The sequence below is a fragment of the Elephantulus edwardii genome, unplaced genomic scaffold (genome assembly GCF_000299155.1).
Source record: "Elephantulus edwardii isolate Elephantulus edwardi_28Jun2011 unplaced genomic scaffold, EleEdw1.0 scaffold00038, whole genome shotgun sequence".
NCBI classification, from domain to species: domain Eukaryota; kingdom Metazoa; phylum Chordata; class Mammalia; order Macroscelidea; family Macroscelididae; genus Elephantulus; species Elephantulus edwardii.
The window spans coordinates 14,911,221-14,930,276 of record NW_006399788.1 but is presented as its reverse complement, the minus strand read 5'-3'; the positions used below and the strand labels follow the sequence as shown (position 1 = coordinate 14,930,276).

Here is a 19,056-nt window from a genome sequence, read left to right as displayed (position 1 = left end):
TTTTTTTTTTTTAAAGTCCTAATCAAGAAGAAGTGTCCCTAGCAGGGACACAGAAATGCCCTACTGGGTACTTGATCTCTTCCTTCTCAAACACTCTTTGTTTGTCTTATCTCTGGTACAGTCTTATCTACAGAAAGGAAACTTCTACTTACCTCATTAGGGCTGGCCTGCAAGGTATCCAGTAATAGCTCATAAATCTGAGGCTCAGGCTTGACCATGCCAACTTGACAGGACTCAATCAGGAAATCGAAGTGTGGCCTCAGCTCTCCCATCAGCTGGGCCAGGCCGCCTCTCTGGGCACTATCGTCCAGCCAGTTATTGGTGAGGATGCAGGTTGTAAATCCTGAATGAGAAACCATTCCATGAATGAACTGAGCTGAAAAACCTGTTTTTAAGAAGCTTGAGATGACCTACAGGCGGCCTGAAGATGGATTAGGTGGGGTACTGTTCACATCATTATCTTCTAATACTGTTTCTTAACTGACAAGTTCTGGAGAAGTCATTTTGATCGAAAAGCACCTCCTGCCAAGAGATCTGACGGTAAACTGTGTATATACATTAAAAGCTTTCAGAAACTCGGATTAAGATGCTACAATCCCATAATCCCTTACAACTGTGCATCTAAACATCCTGACAAAACATCAACTCATTCGACCCTCACCATTTCTTGTATAAGCAGGCAAGATTTTACTATCCTAAATTTGAAGATGAAGAAACAGAAATTCATACAAGTCATAGTTTGCTGAGAGTCACACAGTGAAGCAGAGCCCGACCTAGAACTCTGGTCAATAGACTGGTGCTCCTTTCCCTCAGCCAGGTTACAGCAAGTTCTGATATATTTTAAGATCCGTATTGACTTTCAGAGACTGTTCCTGCATTTTGAAACTAAGAGATGGAAATAGAGAACTATTATCTTTCCGCTTGACCTTTTTAACATATGAGAACAAGTAGCAGGAAATGAGACACAGGTGAGTCTATGTTGAGACTAATTCGTGTAAGGAATTATGTTAGCAGGTGATTTATCCACCTGGGTAAATCTGCAGGGGCACAGGTGGAAAGGTTTCAACTGCACCTAAAAAGAAGGGTCAGACACCAACCCTGATAGCCGCCTGCTAGATGGACCACGATCTCATGTCCTGGATTGTTTGACATCATTTGAATGTGTCATGCAGCTCATAGCTCAACCTCTCTGACCCAAAGCTGAAAAAAAATTACAGTTGCTTAAGAAAAGGCCTTGCTTTTTAATCCCTATGACAAGAAGATGGGAGACTTTTCTTTCAGGTCATTACTAGTACTCTTTGGGCATGAGGAAGTCGGCTGACAAAGCAATTTCTGGTTTAAATTGCTCTCACTCACTCATTGCCGTCCTGTCAGAACCCATTCAGAGCTGACCGTCCAGGGGGTTTGGGCGATAAATCACACCAGAGGGGATTGCACATCTTTTTCCCTTGAAGCCACTAGTGGATTTAACTCGAGAGGCACAGCGTTTGGGTTAGCGGCACAACCCCCTGATGGGTACGGCACGGCAGTCTCTTAAATTCTTCAGTAAGTAAATTTTGCCTTTTTAACAATTATTTTTATAATACTGTTTTGTTGCTATTTTCCCACTTGAAACTTACTTTGAATCCATGTTTTAAGAATGGTTTTCCATTAACTCAAAGAAGATCCAGGGTCTTTCGAAGCATACGCACTCTTAGTTTGTGTTTTTACAGGATTTGAGTGAAAGTTTATGAAGCTAATTGTTTTGTGATTAATTACAATGCTGATTCTAATTTCCATTAATCCTTCCATCCTACCACTTCCTGCCTTTTGAGTTTTACCTCTGGGCAAATGCTGCCCTTTTCATATTAAGTGGTTTGACCTTATAATAGCTCTCCTAGTGTTATTGTTCATGTTCTAGGCCTGTCTACTGTTTGGGTGTAAGTTCAGCAGAAGTGGGTACAGTGTTGTTGGTGGTGGTGGTACTGTGTTCCAGTTTTGAAGGGTGACTAAGGTCATTCCACCAGTCTCTATCAGCTTAAAAAAAGTAAAATTGTTTTTGTCTTAGAGTTTTGTTCCACATTTCTGGCCACTCTAGTCAGGATCTTCTACTGTGGTCCTTTCAAGTGCGGTGAGCAGTGCTAGTCAGGCACCACCTATTTCTTTAGGTCTCAGGGTTGCAGAGATTGAAGTTTGCGTGATACATTAATCCTTTGAACTACTGGTTTCTATGTATCTTTGCATTTCTCCCACATTCTTGGTTCCAGACAGGGAGAGACCGATAGTTGCACCTTAGATAGCTGCAAGTCATCTCTTACAACTCCAATCGATGCTCATGAAAGTAGAACACGGAACACTGTTTTTATAGTTTATGCTATATCTATTGACTGTGATGTCTACCGAGATTATGGTTCCAAGGCCCTAGGAGCAGCAACTCGTTTCCTAAGGGTGATAGGTTATGATCAAGAAGTTTATAAAGCACTACCCCTATTAGCTCTGCTACACACGTGGATGCATTTACAGCATGTATAGCACTCTACAGGTAGTATAGTAAGTCTCTACTTCAAAATGGCTTTCCTGAGCCATTGTCCTTGACTTTTCCACATGGCAGGTGGGAACATATAAATAGGGTGTGGTGCTACTTTATCTATCCACAAGGGAACTCTGGTGGCCTAGTGGTAAGAAGTTGTGCTGTAATCTCAAAGGCAAGTGGTTCAAATCCACCAACCACTGCTTGAGACAAGGATGAGCAAAATCCTCCCATAAGATTTACTGCCCCTAAAAACCCACTGGAGGGTCAGATATGGGTTGGTTCTGCCTTGACAGCATATACATAACCAACTCTACCCACAAGAGAATTAGCTATGTTTGGCCATCTCACCAGGATTAAAGCGATCAGGTTCATAAGCAGAAATATTGGAGAAGGTGAAGCCAGGGTGTTTCTTTGAGGCAAGGATAGTAAAACTTTGTCTGACATACTTTGGACATGTTGTGAGGAGGGGCCAGTCCTTGGAAAAAGGACACCATCCTTGGAAAGGTGGACGGTCAGCGGAGGAGGAGAAGGCCCTCAACAAGATGGATTGACACAATGACTCTAACAGTGGGCTCAAGTATGGCAGAGCTGATCAGGATGGCTCAGAACAGGGAAGCATTCAGAACCATTGTTCAGAGAGGTGCTGGAAGTCATACTCAGCGGCACTTAACAACAATACTACCAGCAAGGACGAAGTTGAGAATGCAGCATGCATCCTTTGGAGACAGAGATTGCAGCACCAGTCAAACATACAGGAGAGCACCAGCAGTCATAGCAGAGAACCAGAGTCCTAACACAGATGGAGTTGACCTGGGACTGATGCCCCATGGAGTGGAGCCTTTGCCCAAGTTTGCTGGAGGATTAGGGATAAGGAGGAGAGTTTTAGAGTTTGTTTCAGAGATCTGTTCTGCATGTTTGGCCATTCTATTCAGGACCTTCTACGGTGATCCTTTGAAGAGTGGTGAGTGGTGCTAGTCAGGCACCATATAGTTTTTGGCAGGATTAAGAGAGGTTTGTAACATTGGTCTAAAGCTGCAAGGCTGAGTGCTGAAGGGCCTATGAGCATGATTCAGAAGCTGTCTCAAATGAGCAATTGTATCCTGTTGTCAACCTGAGTTGTAACCTGTTAATATCGCTAATAAACCCCACAATCTTGAGTATAACACTGTGAGGTCTGTGTAGCTGTTACAATGGATTTTGAACACAGCAGAGCAGTAAGATTGGTGCTGGAATTAGGAGAAGGTGGTACAGGAGGATGAAGGACATAGCTGACGTCATGGGAATTGGTTTTTTGTTGTGGATGCTCTTGATGGGAGCATCAAGTTTCTCCTTATGAAGTTGGTAGAGGTCAGACTTGGCTGTCCCACAATGCCCTTCCTCTTTTTAAAACATGTATCAATACGAATATAGAAATATCCTCTGCTAAATCTATGAAAGGTACTGGATATATTCCTTTTTATCTATATCTATTCATTGCCTATCTGCCTATATATTTGTTTATAGATTGTTTATTATTGCTGATAGTGATGGATTGTGTATACAACAGTGTTTACCTTTGTTAACTGTATTTCTTATATACCTTGTGTTTTGGCACAAAACTCCCCAAGGATTCCTATATGACCGAGGTGTAGAACAGCCAATTGTTTAACCTTACCCTTCTTTCTGAGATTGAGGGCTGCCTGAAGAATGGGGCGGTTGATTGTTCTTGCTGAAATTGCTTCCCCAAAGATTTTATTTATAGAAAAATTTTCTGGAAGGCGGATTCCAGAAGCCTCAGAATGCTTCCTGCAGTCTTCTTCCATAAGAGGCAACCACTGTAAAGTGAATTGATAAGGAGTTATAGATCAGTATAATGACTTTGAAAAGTTTTAGCAATATCTATTAAATATATATGTATGCACTACTCAACAAGTCCACTATGGACTTACCTAACATTGAATATTTTATACTTATGAAATAAATATCTAATACTTATAGAAATACCTAACATTGAATCACCAAAAGAGATGTACAAAAATATTCATAGTAGCACAATTCATAAGTCCCACACTGGAAACTACCCACCAGTAGTGTAATAGAAAGATTGGGAGATATATATTTATATACCCTCATGTTGTTGTCATGTGCCAGCTGAGTCAAAACTTCCTCAGAGGTGACCTTCCAGAGAATTATCAGAGGCTGTAAATTACTCAGAAGTTCACAGGCCACTGTTCTCCCACAAAGCAGCTGGTGCATTAGAACCATGTGCCTTTGGCTTGGTAGCTCAACTCCTTATAACTTGGCCACCAATTGCTATCCTATCATAGCAACACTGTTTCCAATCGTCCCAAATGAGAAACTACCCACACATTCATCAAGAGCAGAATGAATAGATTAGGGAATGAGAGCTCTGGGGCATAGCCTATGGGGACTTGTGCTGCTAACTCAAAGGCTATCACTCTCAGGAACTTCAAATCCACCATGATTCAAATTTTTCTCCATAGGAGAAAGATGGGGAATCTTCTCCTGTGCGATTTTCAGCCTCAGAAACAGACTGGAGGGTTAGCTATGAGTCAATTCTGAGTTGAAGGCAATGAGAGTGAATGAGAATGAGTCATATAATAAAAGGCTAAGCAACAACAGAAACAAACTATCTACAGCGATATGCTGTGAATAAATCTCACAAATATAAAAGAAACAAAAAAAGCCAGATGTTAGAGAGCTCACCTACAGCTTGTTTCTATAAAATACACAATTAAGCAAATAGATCTAAATGTTTCAAAGTCAAAGGTGGTTACTCTTAGAAGGAAGTATTAGGAAGGGGTGAGAGGGCTGACAATGGGTTTTGGTTTTTGGTTTGTTTCCCTTGGTATGGGTGTTGGTGCCATGGATATATTTAGTTTGCAAAAATTCAACAGGAGTTGGATTTGGAGTACTTTTATGTTACACATAAATAAAAAGGTAAAAGATTACTTTAATTGCCAAGATAGGACTTTTTAAAAGACAAATCAGGCATATCAGGCTATGATTTACTTTTGCAGACCTCTTACTTCAATATAGACATTTTATAGAAGTTACATCAACTATTAGAAGCTACGAAAACAGGGTTTTCATAGTAAGCACTAGAAATTAATTTTATTGCTACAGTTTGCTTGGCTCCACAGTCAACAGTCTTGGCACCAGCAGCCAGGAAATTAAAAGGCACATTGCCATGGGAAAGTCTGCTGTTAGGAATCTCTCCAAAGTACTGAAGAGCAATGGTGTCTCTCTGGAGACTAAGGTGCATCTGATACAGGCCGTGGTCTTCGCAATCACTTGTTATGCATCAGAGAGTTGGACAATGACCAAGGAGGATAGAAGGAGAATTGATGCCTTTGAGCTGTGGTGCTGGAGAAGAATATTGAGAATACCATGGACTTCTAGGAAAACAAACAGATTTGTCCTGGAAAGGGTTAAACCGGGTGGCTCCTTGGAGGCAAGGATTCTGAGGCTCCGTCTAACATACTTTGGACATGTTGTGAGGAGAGACAGGTCCTTGGAGAAGGACATCATGCTTGGGAGGATGGAGGGACAGCGCAGGAGAGGAAGGCCCTCTATGAGGTGGATTGATTCAGTGACTGGGATAATTGGGATGGGAGTGTCAGAGACAGTGCGATTGGCACAGGACAGAGTGGAGTTTTGCTGTACATAGGGTCGCTATGAGTCGCAAGCGACTTGACGGCACATAACAACAACAACACATTCAATTGAAAATATGTATCACTTCCCTTGTCCAAAAACATCACTGCTACTCTTTTAATAATAAAGTTTTGAAGAAGGCTTATTACTAGCAATCTCATTACAGCTTTCAATCACCAATTGCTAAACTATATTTGTGTGTCATATGTTTTAGGCTGACTACAAAAACATATTCCCCACATGAAGACTACTTGCACTTTCCCAATAGGCTTTTGCATTCTGTTACAGTATATCCCAAGTTTTATGACCAATGATGGGTGCTTATAATAAATAATAATGCAAAATTAACACAGAATGCTTTAAATATTTACTTACAGAGAAAATGCTCAAGTCTTTTTCTTAGACAAGTACTACTTGAGAATTTGGTAGTTTTAGATTCTAAGTTGTGTTTTTTGTTTGTTTGTTTGTTTGTTTTTAAACTGTGTTTAAGAGTAACAATAACAGCTAATATTTGTTATTCACTACATGCCAAGCATTTGCTAAGTAGGTTGCACTCTTCACAATAAGTAATATTATCTAGATGTCATTTCATGGACATGATTAAAAACTGAGACTTTTGGAGATTAACTAACTCACTTGTGGTCAAACAAGTCATCATAAATGGGGATGATGACTCAAACCCTTATATCCAACTTTAAAGCCCATGGCATGCAGCTATTGAATTAACAGACCCAGTGGCTCTGTCCTAAGAGAGCAATTCTGGTTATATTAGTGGCACCACGGAAATGTACTGGTCACTGGGATGTCTCCCATTGGTTGGCCCAAAGAGACTCCAAACAACATAATCCCAAATGCATGTCTCTGCCCTTCAAAGTAAGTTCTTATGACTTAAGTGCTAAAAGGAGTAAAGGTATGATGAAGACATAACTCCTACCTCGGAAAACTTATCATCGGTGTATACAAAGAATAACTGAGCAGGGAGGCTTATGTGGTGCCCTCTTACCTGGGAATATGTCATCTGTCCTTTCATGAGGCAGACAGTGGAACAATCTGGGCCTCCTTTCTTGAAAGGTTCACTCAAGAAGCCTCTGGAAGACACAATCAAGAACAACGTCAACATTGAGGTAACTTTGCATGGCAGCATGTAGGAGACAGACCTTATTTCTATTTTCTTTCAAATTGCTGTTAGATATGGAAATGTCATCAATATGAAAAATGAGTATGCAATTGAGGAATAAAATAATAAAAAACTAACATGCTTCTTAGAGAAAGATAAATAATCTCTTCCCAGGTGATTTACAGCCTTGGAAACCCAATAGAGAGTTAGCTAAGAGCTGGTTCAGAATCCATGGCAATCAGAGTTGGTTTTTTTTCACCTTTTGTAATGCTCTATAATCATGTCTTCTGTGCAGTTTACTGCCTCTGAAAACCCACTGGAGGGTCAGCTATAGGTTGATTCTGACTCACAGCACATAACAACAATAATAATAACGTGAAACTAACATTTCATAATAACTTAGGCAAAATAGGACTTCCTTTTTACTTAGTCATAATGATGCTCACTTCTTTATCAAAATAACATTCCTTCAGGGTCCTAAACCTTTTTTTATTGCCATTTGCCTCCAGTAATTTTGGCCTAAACCCTTTTGGTTACCTTTCTTGTTTGCTTCCACAGTTTATGGCCAGGAACTAAGGCTGGCCATTCTGTGTTACTCTAGTAATTTCCCTTTAAAAAGTTAACTAAAAACAGTGATGTTAATCATGGTATGTTCTCTAAGCCATGATCCCTTAACATAGGGATGACCTACCACTGGAATATTGTTAAGATCAGGGCAACCAGTCTGGGATCTGACTACTGGTCAGACTGCCCAGGCAGGAGAAAGTATCATGACAATTTCTCACATTCTGCCTTATAAGTTGGCTTCAAGATGGGGAGACAATTGGTAGAGAACAAAACTTTGCTTTTCTTTCTACTCCACCACTGTCTCTGAGATGGCTGGCAGCAAATCTGTGGCTTGGTGGTAACAATTACAAAAACAAACATGGTCATAGTGAATGGAAAAAATAGGGAATTCTCAGTAAATAAATAGAGATGATAATGGTGATGACCAGAAACAGCTAAAAGGCGGGAAAAAAAATCAACAATAAAAAGACAGCAAACCAACAAAAATGGACAGAAAACTTAAACTGACACTTTATAATGAGAGATATATAAAAAGTTAACAAGTAACTGTTAATTATTCATATGTCATTACTCAGTAGGAAACTGCAAATAAAAAGCACATAGAGATATCATTATACCCAACAGAATGGCTAAAGCTTTTCAAACTTCACATTAAATTCTGCTGAAGATACGGAGCAATCAGAACATTAATATACTGCAGATGAGAATGTGGAAGCACCACACTGGAAAAAGGTTTACTACTTAAAAAGTTAAACACAGACTTAGCCTATGATCATCAGCTGCATTCTGAGCTATTTACTCAAGGGAAATAATAACAAAAAGACAGGTGCAAGCATTCTGAAGCAGCCTGTTGATCATTAATTGCTGTCAAGTCAGAATAACTCATAGCTGACATTCTAGGTTTTCAAAAGGCTCTGAACTGCAAGGGAAGAGAAATTGTCCATCTTTCTCCTGAAGAGTCGCTGTGGGATTTGAACCACCAAAAAGGTCCCAACTTTGGGTTAGGAGCACAACTCTCTATGGACTAAGCCAGGGCTTCAAAATGTTCAACAGCAGGAGAATAGGTAAACCAATCATGAGCCACCCAAACAACTGAATTCTATTCTGTAACAAAAAGGAAAGACCTTCATGGAGCATTGGATGAAGTTCACAGACATTAGGTTTTACAAAAGAAGCCACATACAAGAGTAAAACTGTTTCAGAATCGACAAAGCAATGGTGGAATAAAAATATTTAAAAAAAGTGTTACCTCAACAGAAGGGAAGTGATTAAAATCCCCTTACAAGAGAATTTCCTTGGAAGACATATAGCATTTTATTTTAAGAGGGGTAAAAGTTCCACATATATGTATTTTACCAAACCTCACTGCATTTGATATTTAGAATTTGTACATTCTACTGTATGTAAGTTTTACCACAAAAATTGAAAAAGAAATATAAATAGTAACCTCTAGTGTGTGGGTTTGCTTTCTACATTGGTATGGAATGGAAATCCCAAATTTACTTTTTTATATATTGTTAAGCAAAGAGTAACCAGAACAAAACATAGTTTTAGATTGGGATCATCTGAATCTATGATTTTACACACACACACACACACACACACACGGAGAGAGAGGGAGAGAGAGAGAGACAGAGAAGGAGGGAAGGAGGGAGAGAAGAGAGGAGAGAGAAGAGAGAGAGACATATTTCCTAGTTCAGGTCTCAGAGAGTTACTAAAAGTAATGATAAACCAGTAGCAGCAAGTATTCCTAGATCTTGGTTTTTCAATGCAATTCTCTCTTAAAATGAATTAGAGTTCCTTGAAGAAATGATTCACTCCAGTGTTGAGATAAAGAAAGCACAAGTTGAGCCAGAATATCTGTTGCATCAGAAAGGGAAAGATTAAGAAAGCAATGAGGATACCATAAAAGGCAGAGCATGGATCCAGATTGAAAAGGATTAGAATAGCTGGGGTAAGAGTGGGCAGGAAGGATATCACAGAGTCACACAATTTCATGGGTCAGGGTAAAGGAAAGACCCAGCAGGGACCTGAAAAAACAGGGTAATTATGGTGGACATAGTTTAATGGTGATTAATTTTATAAAACACATGTATGGGAATGACTGTATGAAACACAATGTCAATGAAGAAAAGTGTGAAACACAATGTAAATTAATTTTGTATGTAAATGAATTTTGTATGTAAACCAATATAAAATAAAAAAAGAAATAATTCTCTGGATAAGAATCCATGTATTCATAAAGATAGAAATAAAGGGGGGAGGGAAACAGAAAATTCTTCTTGCTGGTAGAATGCTAAGAAATACAGTAAAAAACAACAATAAAATTAAAAAATCACTAATGTAAAAACCTACTGCTGTCCCATTGCGACCCTCCATCAGCTTTCTGAGTCTATAAATCTTTACAGAAGGAGACTGCTTATTTTACTTCCAGGAAGCAGCAGGTGACTGTACCCACTTGACTTTTCTGTTAGCAATTTAACATGTTACTACAGAACCAGGGACAGAAAATCATTTGTTGTTGTTGTAAGGTGCCATCGAATTGACTACAACTCATAGCAACCCTATAAATATCAGTTCTGAATCCTGCCCTATCCTGTGCTAACCTCATCATCTCTGATGTACTTGAGCCCACTAATACGGCCACTATGACAATCCACCTTGTTGAAGAGCTTCCTTTCCTTCGATTGACCCTCAACCCCTCCAAGTATGATGTCTTTCTAAGGAATGACGCTTCCTAACAACATGCCCAAAATATGTGAGACAAAGCTGCACCATCCTTGTTGTTGTTAGGTGCCATCATGTTGAGTGTTACTTGACTGTTAATATGACTATTATTCAAATATATGCACCAACAGCTAAAGCCAAAGAGAAGGAAGTTGAAGATTTTTACCAAATTATGTAGTCCTAAATTGACCACACATGCAGTCTTAATGATGATTAATTTTATAAAACACATGTTTGGGAATGAAAAAAATGCATTAATGATAATTAGTGACTAGAATACAAAAGTTGGAAATACTGCACTGCAATCCCAGAGGCACATGGTTCGAATCCACCAGATGCTCTGCAGGAGAAGGAGGGATAATCTCCTCCTGTACCAGTCAGATCTGATTTGACGGTACACACACATAATACAATAAAAATAAAGGTGGAAATAATGAAGAAGGCATGGTAGTCAGAAAGTATGACAGAAATGAAGCTGGAAACATAATGATCAACTTTTGTACACTCCATGGTTTAATCATCGCACACATCTTTTTTAAAAACATAAATGGTGACTTTACACATGAACCTCACCTGATACATAGGAATGAGATTGGCTACATCTGTGGATTCTGTTGTCCATAGAATCCACAGATGTAGCCAATCTAATTCCTATGTAGTCCATCAGGTGAGGTTCATGTGTAATGGCACATAACAACAACAACAACAACATCTGTGGAAGGAATCATTTGGAGAAGCTCAATAACAGCAGTCCTGTGTCACTCTAGTAACTAAAAACAGTGATGGGAATATTTCTCAAACCCTCCTATCCAACTCCACAGCCCACTGGATGCAGCTGACTGTGGAACATATCATCAGTTACTCAAGGGTACCATTCTGAATGAATACTAAATGTTGTTTGTGTCATCGAGTTTTTTAGACCTCAAAGCAACACAGTGTGATGGAATAAAACTGCCTCACAGGCTTTTCCTAGCTGTAATCTTTATTGAAGGAGCCCTGGTAGCCTAGTGGTTCGAATCCAGTAGCTGCTCTGCAAGAGAAAGACAATCTCCTCCGTTGTGCTTCACAGCCTCTGAAAAACAGATGCAGGGTCAGCTATGAGTCAGTTCTGACTTGACAGCACATAACAACAGAATCTTGATGGGAACAGATCACCAGGTCTCTCCTCCACAGTGCTGCCAGGTATATCTGAACTGCCAACCTATCGGTCAAGCAACTGAGCACTTAACTGCATCACCATGTTCACCCCACACATTGCTCATTAATGATAAAGGGGGAAGTAACAGTAAAATGCAAAATTTGGTTCATACCACTTGAGTTAAGTAATCAGAGTTAATATTACCAACATTGAAGGAAAATGACAGCATACACATTTTAATATGAGACACGGAAATGATAGAACAGTTTTCAAAAATTCCTACCGCAAATCTAATCATAAGGAAAGTAAGAAAAACTTAATGAACCAGTCCTTGGAGAAGGGCATCATGCTTGGAAGAGTGGAAGGACCATAAAGAAGCGGAAGACCTTGGATGGGATGGATTGACACAGTGACTGGAGTAATAGGGACAGGGGTGTTGGAGACTATGAATTTGGTTCAGGTTCAGGGTTCAGAGCTGTTGTGCATTGGGTTGCTATGAGTCGCAGGTAACTAGATGGACATAACAACAAGATAATTAGGCTGTATTCCTTTAGAGTACCAGGGTCTAAAATGATGGAAAAAATACCCCATGAATGGAATGACCTCATGTCTATGCCCTTTCTCAATAATCCTGTATTAGCAATAGTCATATCTTTGCTATTCTTTTAACAGCTTCATATACATAAATTATATGCTATCACATTTATCTGATTAAGGGTATAATTCACTGACTTGTAATCAATTTATGGAACTCTGCAAACACATGACATTCCAATTGTAGAACATTTCCATCACCCCCACATGATGGATACTTTATTCTCTTCAGCAGCTGGCACTCTGTCTTATAGCTGTCACTATAGTCTTAAGAAAGACTATACTATGCAATGCATTGTGGGAGAAGGATGGGCAATCTCCCCCCATGCAATTAAACAGCCTCTGAAAACCCACTGGAGGGTGAGCTATGGGTCAGTTCTGACTCGAAGGTACACAACAACATGCAATGCATAGATATAGCTATATATAGACACACACACACACACACACACACACACACACACACAGAGCTATATACCTATATCTATATAGAGAGATAATACAGAAATCTATCTATATGTGGATTTATCTAACTGGAATGAAAAAGGGTTGTGTTTTTTTTCTGTCCAGTGAATGGGGACTGATAAAAGAAGATGAGAAGGGAACAGGGGAAATCACAGAATATAAAAGAGGTATTTTCATTAAAGCAAATACTTATATTTTTATGCAAACCAACATAAATGAAAAACAATTTTTCTTAAAAACCAAATATTTCTCAAGTGGTGTGATATGAAAGAAACTATGTTGAGGGAAGAGACTTAAAGATAACTGTTGAGATACAGATCATCAGGACTCTGGCCCTCAGGAGCATCTAGGATTGAAGATGATTACTAGTAAAAAATTACACCTGGCTCACCGTCACAAGTTGATTCTGAGTGATAGTGACCCTATGGGATAGAGTAGAACTGCCACGTAGGACATTTAAGGCTGTAAATCTTTGTAGGAGCAGATTCCTTCGTCTTTCTCCCACAGTGTCACTGGTAGGCTTGAAGCACTATTAGCCCAAAGCTTAGTCCACTGTGCCACTAGGGATTCTTAAGAAAGTGTTGTGCAGTTTTTGTAAAAGTATACATACATACTCGTGCATTTCACACACACACACACACAGAGGAGGTGGCTAGTCAGTTCTCCTTGGGATGGAATGGAGAAAGGTTTTGGAGAAACAGCTGCCTGAGCAAGTTGTTGGTGAGTCTTCCTCCAATCTTGATGGGTAGACAGGGAGAGTGAGGAGCAGTATTTTAAGCATCAGCAACAGCATTTTCAAATGTATGAACACAAGAAGCAGCAATATACAGAGGCAGTGGTTGGAGTCTAGGGCTGAAGGATGTCCTGGCACACGATAAGAAGTGTACAAGTGGCAGGTAAACATAGCTCTTTTCATGTAAAGCACTGAACTTTCTCCTGCAGGTCTTGGCTAAAAGCTAAGATTACCAGAAGAATCTATGCTTCATTGATTATGTAGAGGCCTTTGACTGTGTGGATCACAACAAATTGTGGCTAACATTGAAAAGAATGGGAATCCCAGAACACTTGATTGTGCTCACATGAAATCTATACTCGGACCAGGAAGCAGTCATCCAAAAAGAGCAAGGAAATACTGCATAGTTCAAAATCAAGAAAGGGATGCACCTGGGATATGTTCTTTTTCTATACCTTTTCAATCTATATGACAAACAGATCATTCAGGAGGCTGGACTTTATGAAGAGGAACGGATCCTTTCCTCCATCAGGATTAGAGGGAGACTCACCAACAACTTGCGTTATGTAGATGACACTACCTTGCTTGCTGAAAATGAGGAGGACCTGAAGAGTTTGCTGCAAAATGTCAAGGACTGCAATCTTAATTAGGATTGAAGCTCAACATCAAGAAAATAAAGATCTGGAAAATGATTTTTAGCAAGATTTTGCTTGCAGAGCAAGATAGAAGATTTCTGACCTGAGAGTTGTGTGGAGTTCGCCTCACGACCTGCCTCAGACAAACTTTGTTTGAGTTCTTGAGTTACAATTAGTCCACTTGGCAAAGAGGAAGGGGACAATGACGGCAGTGCTAGAGTCAGAAGTGTTGTCCCCAGCCACAGTCACCGTAGAGCACAAGGTCGAGACCTCAGAAGAGCTTTGCCGATGGGGGGAGCTATCTGGTCCCTGGAGAGAGCTACCCAGCCCCTGGGGAGAGCTGCCTTGAGTGTATGAAGAACTTTATCTCAGCCACTTTCCTCCAGCTCCTCCTCCAGCACACCTGTAAGTAATACCACCAAAGCCCTTTTCTTTGTAACTCACAAGTTTGTTCTAAGTTTGCCCACTTTCCTATAGGCAACCTGAACACTGAATCTTGTTCCAAAACATAAACCCTGAGCCTGGTTCCAGAACAAAAGGGAAATATAACTGCTAGCTAAGGAAGTGAGTGTGGATGGAGCCTCAAAGTTCAGCTTGCCACTCCTCCTGGACTCACAAACGCAAACACCTTGCAGTCCAGAGAGCAGAAAATGTCATGAAAATATCTTCTAACTGAACAGGGAGGCATGCAGCCTCAACTCAAGATGACCAGTACAAGGTGGGCTCCTCTTCCACTTCATCTCAATGCCCCTGTTCAGCATGAAGCAGCCAGAGAGTCTGGGCCTCTATTCCCAAATGAGAAACCCACAAATAAAAAGACAATCTCCTTGTATTAAAAAAAAAAAAAGTTAATCACCATTGGACTACGCTCACCATTATGCTGTCTTTTCTGGTCCCTGGCAGATCTTTCTCATTTCCTTTACCTACTTCCTCTACCCACCAAATTGTGCAACCCTATGATTTCATCCTTACCCATCCTCATTCTTCTGCTCCCAACCCTTACCCCCTTGGATCCCTATACATGTTTTTTACAATCAAAACAACAACAACAAACCCCCAAACAAAAATAGATTATCACTACTAGGCCAATTGGCAGCACTATGACAGATAGGGAAGAGATTGAGATTGCTAACAACTTCAGCTTGCTTGGCTCCATAATCAACACTCTTGGTACCAGCAGCCAAGAAATCAAAAGATGAATTGCGATGGGAAAGTCTGCTGTCAGGGACTTCGCCAGAGTACTAAAGAGCAACATAACAAGCCATGATCTTTGATCCAAGCCATGGTCTTTGCAATTACTTGCTATGCATCTAAGAACTGGATAATGCATAAGGATGATAGGAAGAACATTTGATGCCTTTGACTTGTGGTGTTGGAGAAGAGAATAATATTAAATATACCATGGATTGCCAAGAGAGTCTATCCTGGGGAGAGTAAAACCAGGTTGCTCCTTGCCAGCAAGATTTTGAAGCTTCATTTCACATATTTTGGGCATGTTGACCAGAGGAACTAGTCCTCGGAGAAGGATATCAAGCTTGGAAGGGTGGAGAGGCAGCCCAAGAAAGGAAGATTCTGGATGAGATAGATTGACTCAATGCCTGGGGTAATGGCAGAAGCTCATGATAGAGCAGGGCTCAGTGACATTGTTTATAGAGTCACTATGAGTCTCCAAAGTACTGAAGAGCAACGATGTCAGTCCGGAGACTAAGGTGCACCTGATACAGGCCATGATCTTTGCAATTACTTGCTATGCATTGGAGAGCTGGACAATGACTAGGGATGATAGAAGAAGAATTGATGTCTTTGAGCTGTGGTGCTGGAGATGAGTATTGAGTATATCATGGACTGATAGAACAAACAAGTTCCTCCTAGAGAGGGTGAGACCAGGCTGTTCCTTGTAGGCAAGGATTCTGAGCTTCATCTGACATACTTTGGGCAAGTTGCAAGGAGGGGACCGGTCCTTGGAGAAGGACATCATATTTGGGAGGGTGGAGGGACAGCAGAGGAAAGGAAGATCCTTGATGAGATGGATTGATTCAGTGATTAGGGTAATGGAAGTAGTTGTGTCAGAGACAGGGAAGTTGGCACAAGATAGAGCAAAGTTCAGGGCTCTTGTACATAGGGTCGCTATGAGTTGCAAGTGACTCAATGGCACATAACAACAACAACATGGTAAATTCTATAACTAACAAAACTTTTTAAATAAAAAAGATTGTCAACTCACACCACAGTTCTTGTGGCTAATGATTAAAATAACATTATTTGGGAAGCTCCAGTGGCCGAGTTGAACACTGCATTGATATGAGTCACAGGTGACTCGATGGCGCATAACAACAGTGGCTGAGTGGTAAGAAGCCATGTGCCCAAAGTGTCTGAAATGAAGCCTCAAAATCCTTGCCTCCAAGGAGCAAACTGGTTTTGCCCTCTACAGGACATACCTGTTTGTTCTCTTGGTGGTCCACGGTATGTTCAACACTCCTACGAATTAATCTCGGAAGGGTGTAGGGACAGTGTAGGTCAGAAAGACCCAGCACGAGAGGGATTGACTCAGTGAGTGGAGCAATGGGATTAGGTCTGTTGGAGATGTTAAGATTTCCACAGGATAGGGCAGCTTTTAGAGATAATGTACATAGGGTTGCTATGAGTCACAGGTGACACGATGGCACATAACAACACAACAACATTGAGTCATAGTCAATTGCACATAACAACAATGTACTACCACTAATAGTTTTTATGCAGTGCAATGGTAAGTTCTTGTTTGTATTTTAGAAAACCATCACAATGGTGGTGGTTGTTGTTGTTATGTGCCGTCGAGTCGAGTCGTTTGCGACTCATAGTGACCCTATGTACAAAAGCCCTAAACCCTGCTCTATCCTGTGCCAATCGCTTTGCCTCTGACACACCCATCCCGATTGTAGGGTTGTGAAAACAAGAGAAGCATGCCCAGAGTCCAAGAATGAGGGCAATACCAGGATAGTTTAAGTGTCCCCCCCCGACATTTTAGAAACTCCAGAACCCCATCATTGACAGTTGTGCCCTCACCCACTTGCTAAAGATAGAATGTCAAGAATGCTTGAGATTCTGGACCTAGCAAACGGTGCTCCTGCAATCCTTGGAGCCAGAATGGAAGAATAAAAAAATTATTTGCAAATAAAGATGAAGAGGAAGTGCAAATAAATATTCTAAAAAAGGGCCAAATCCTGTATCTGTAGAACAGATTATTGTGTACAAGTTAAAATGAAGTAGGCAGAAATCTAACTTAGTACCAACTTCTAATCCTGAGAAAGAATCTAGTGGAACCTTGAAGACTTATAGTCCTTAGTCACCCTGACAGCCTGAAAGGGAAATCAACCCCATGACTCAACTTTCAGTCAACAGACAGGTCTATACTACTTGGCAGAAGCATACTCACAAGGCCATGAAGCACACGAGGTCATAAGGGCAGCATTTGCCCAGGGATGAATCTCAGAAGGCAAGAAAGGGTAGGAAAGAAGGACAAATGGAAACGGGAAGGAAGTGGGAAGGGGTTGTTACAATGTGGGGATTGGAGGCAATGTCATGAAACATAACAAGTGTCAACTATTGAACTGAAAATCAATTTGCTCTGCAAACTTTCACTCAAATCACAGTAAATAGTTCATGATGTTATTTGCTGTCAAGTCAGAACTGACCCAGATCTGACCTTTCAGCAGATTTTCAGAGGCAGTAAGGTACATGAGAGTGGACTGCTCATCCTTCTCCCGTGGAGCAGCTGGTGGATTTGAGCCACGTGCCTTTGGGATTAAAGCACTGCTTCTTATCACTAAGCCATTGTTTTTTTTGTTGTTGTTGTTGTCGTTGTTATATGCCATTGAGTTGTTTGTGACTCATATTGACCCTGTGTTCAACTAGGCCACTAAAGCTTCCCAAATAATTCATAGGAAAAGAAATGATATAAACAAGATACATATCACAAGCTTCTCTTTCCAAAACAATCATAGGAGTGTAACAGATCTATGATTTTATACTGGAAAGTTAGGCCATTCTCTAAGAAATCTAGATGAATTTCAATATAATATAGTTAGCTTAAGACCAGATGGAGAAAAGAGCTTTCCAGCTCCTAATTTGAGCATGGCAAGAAACTTTCCTCGCAAGAAACGGCAGGAGACTGAGCAGGGCCCACCAGCACTCCCTGGCCTGGCACACAGGCCTTGGGAGGAGGAGCTGGTAGCAGTGACCACAAGGCTCTGAGACACAGAGTGGATTCTAGAAGCCTCAGGAGGCTCAATGCACTGATCTCCCACCTCACCCTTGACACAGATGGCAGGCTCTTGTGATGTGGACCACTGCCAATGCTGGCTCCTGACATGCACAGTCAGGCCAACTAAAAACAGAGGGAATAGTCAATGTGGGGGCAGGAAACCAGGGCACAAAGATGCAGATTCCTCCTGCAGGTTCTTCTAATTCTCCTTCATCTGGCAAAGAAAAAGAAGAGGAAATAAATTTAAAGATTCCTTTATTTCTCCTTGATATCACAAAGACCTGAGCCAAACCTCACATGATCTCTAGCAGAATCCACCTCAACTCTCAGTGTGAGTTTAATGCAGTCTACCCAACGTATAAATGCACGACCATAAAAATGGCAGCACTAGGAAAGGAACAAATTCTGTAATGAAAAGGAGTCCAGTTTATATAGAATCAGAGGACATGCTCTCCTATAAAACAGAATTGTATCATCCATAGCCACTGGTGAGAGTCAGCGCCCAGAGCCATCAGGGGCTTTAAGCTCGTTGCCCACTGCTGTGGTGTGGACAGCTGAAACCCAGGCCCCGACAGGCACCTGGGGGTGGGGGGGAACCCAGACTCTACTTCATGCTCTGCTGGACAAGGAGGGGCAGTCTCCTGTACCAGTCAGATCCAATTTGACGG

The 19,056-nt window shown here is 40.8% G+C and overlaps 1 protein-coding gene across 1 annotated transcript in view; it reads right to left on the bottom strand.

Annotated features, from left to right (window-relative positions):
* EPHX2 (epoxide hydrolase 2, cytoplasmic) overlaps positions 1 to 19,056 on the bottom strand; it is a 111,247-nt gene that overhangs the window by 76,241 nt on the left and 15,950 nt on the right. The window contains exons 2-4 of the mRNA XM_006884923.1: positions 7,173 to 7,257; positions 4,167 to 4,326; positions 153 to 343 (exon numbers count right to left, since the gene is read on the bottom strand). Coding sequence (XP_006884985.1) covers positions 153 to 343; positions 4,167 to 4,326; positions 7,173 to 7,257 — 436 coding nt within the window. The remainder of the gene's footprint in view (positions 1 to 152; positions 344 to 4,166; positions 4,327 to 7,172; positions 7,258 to 19,056) is intronic.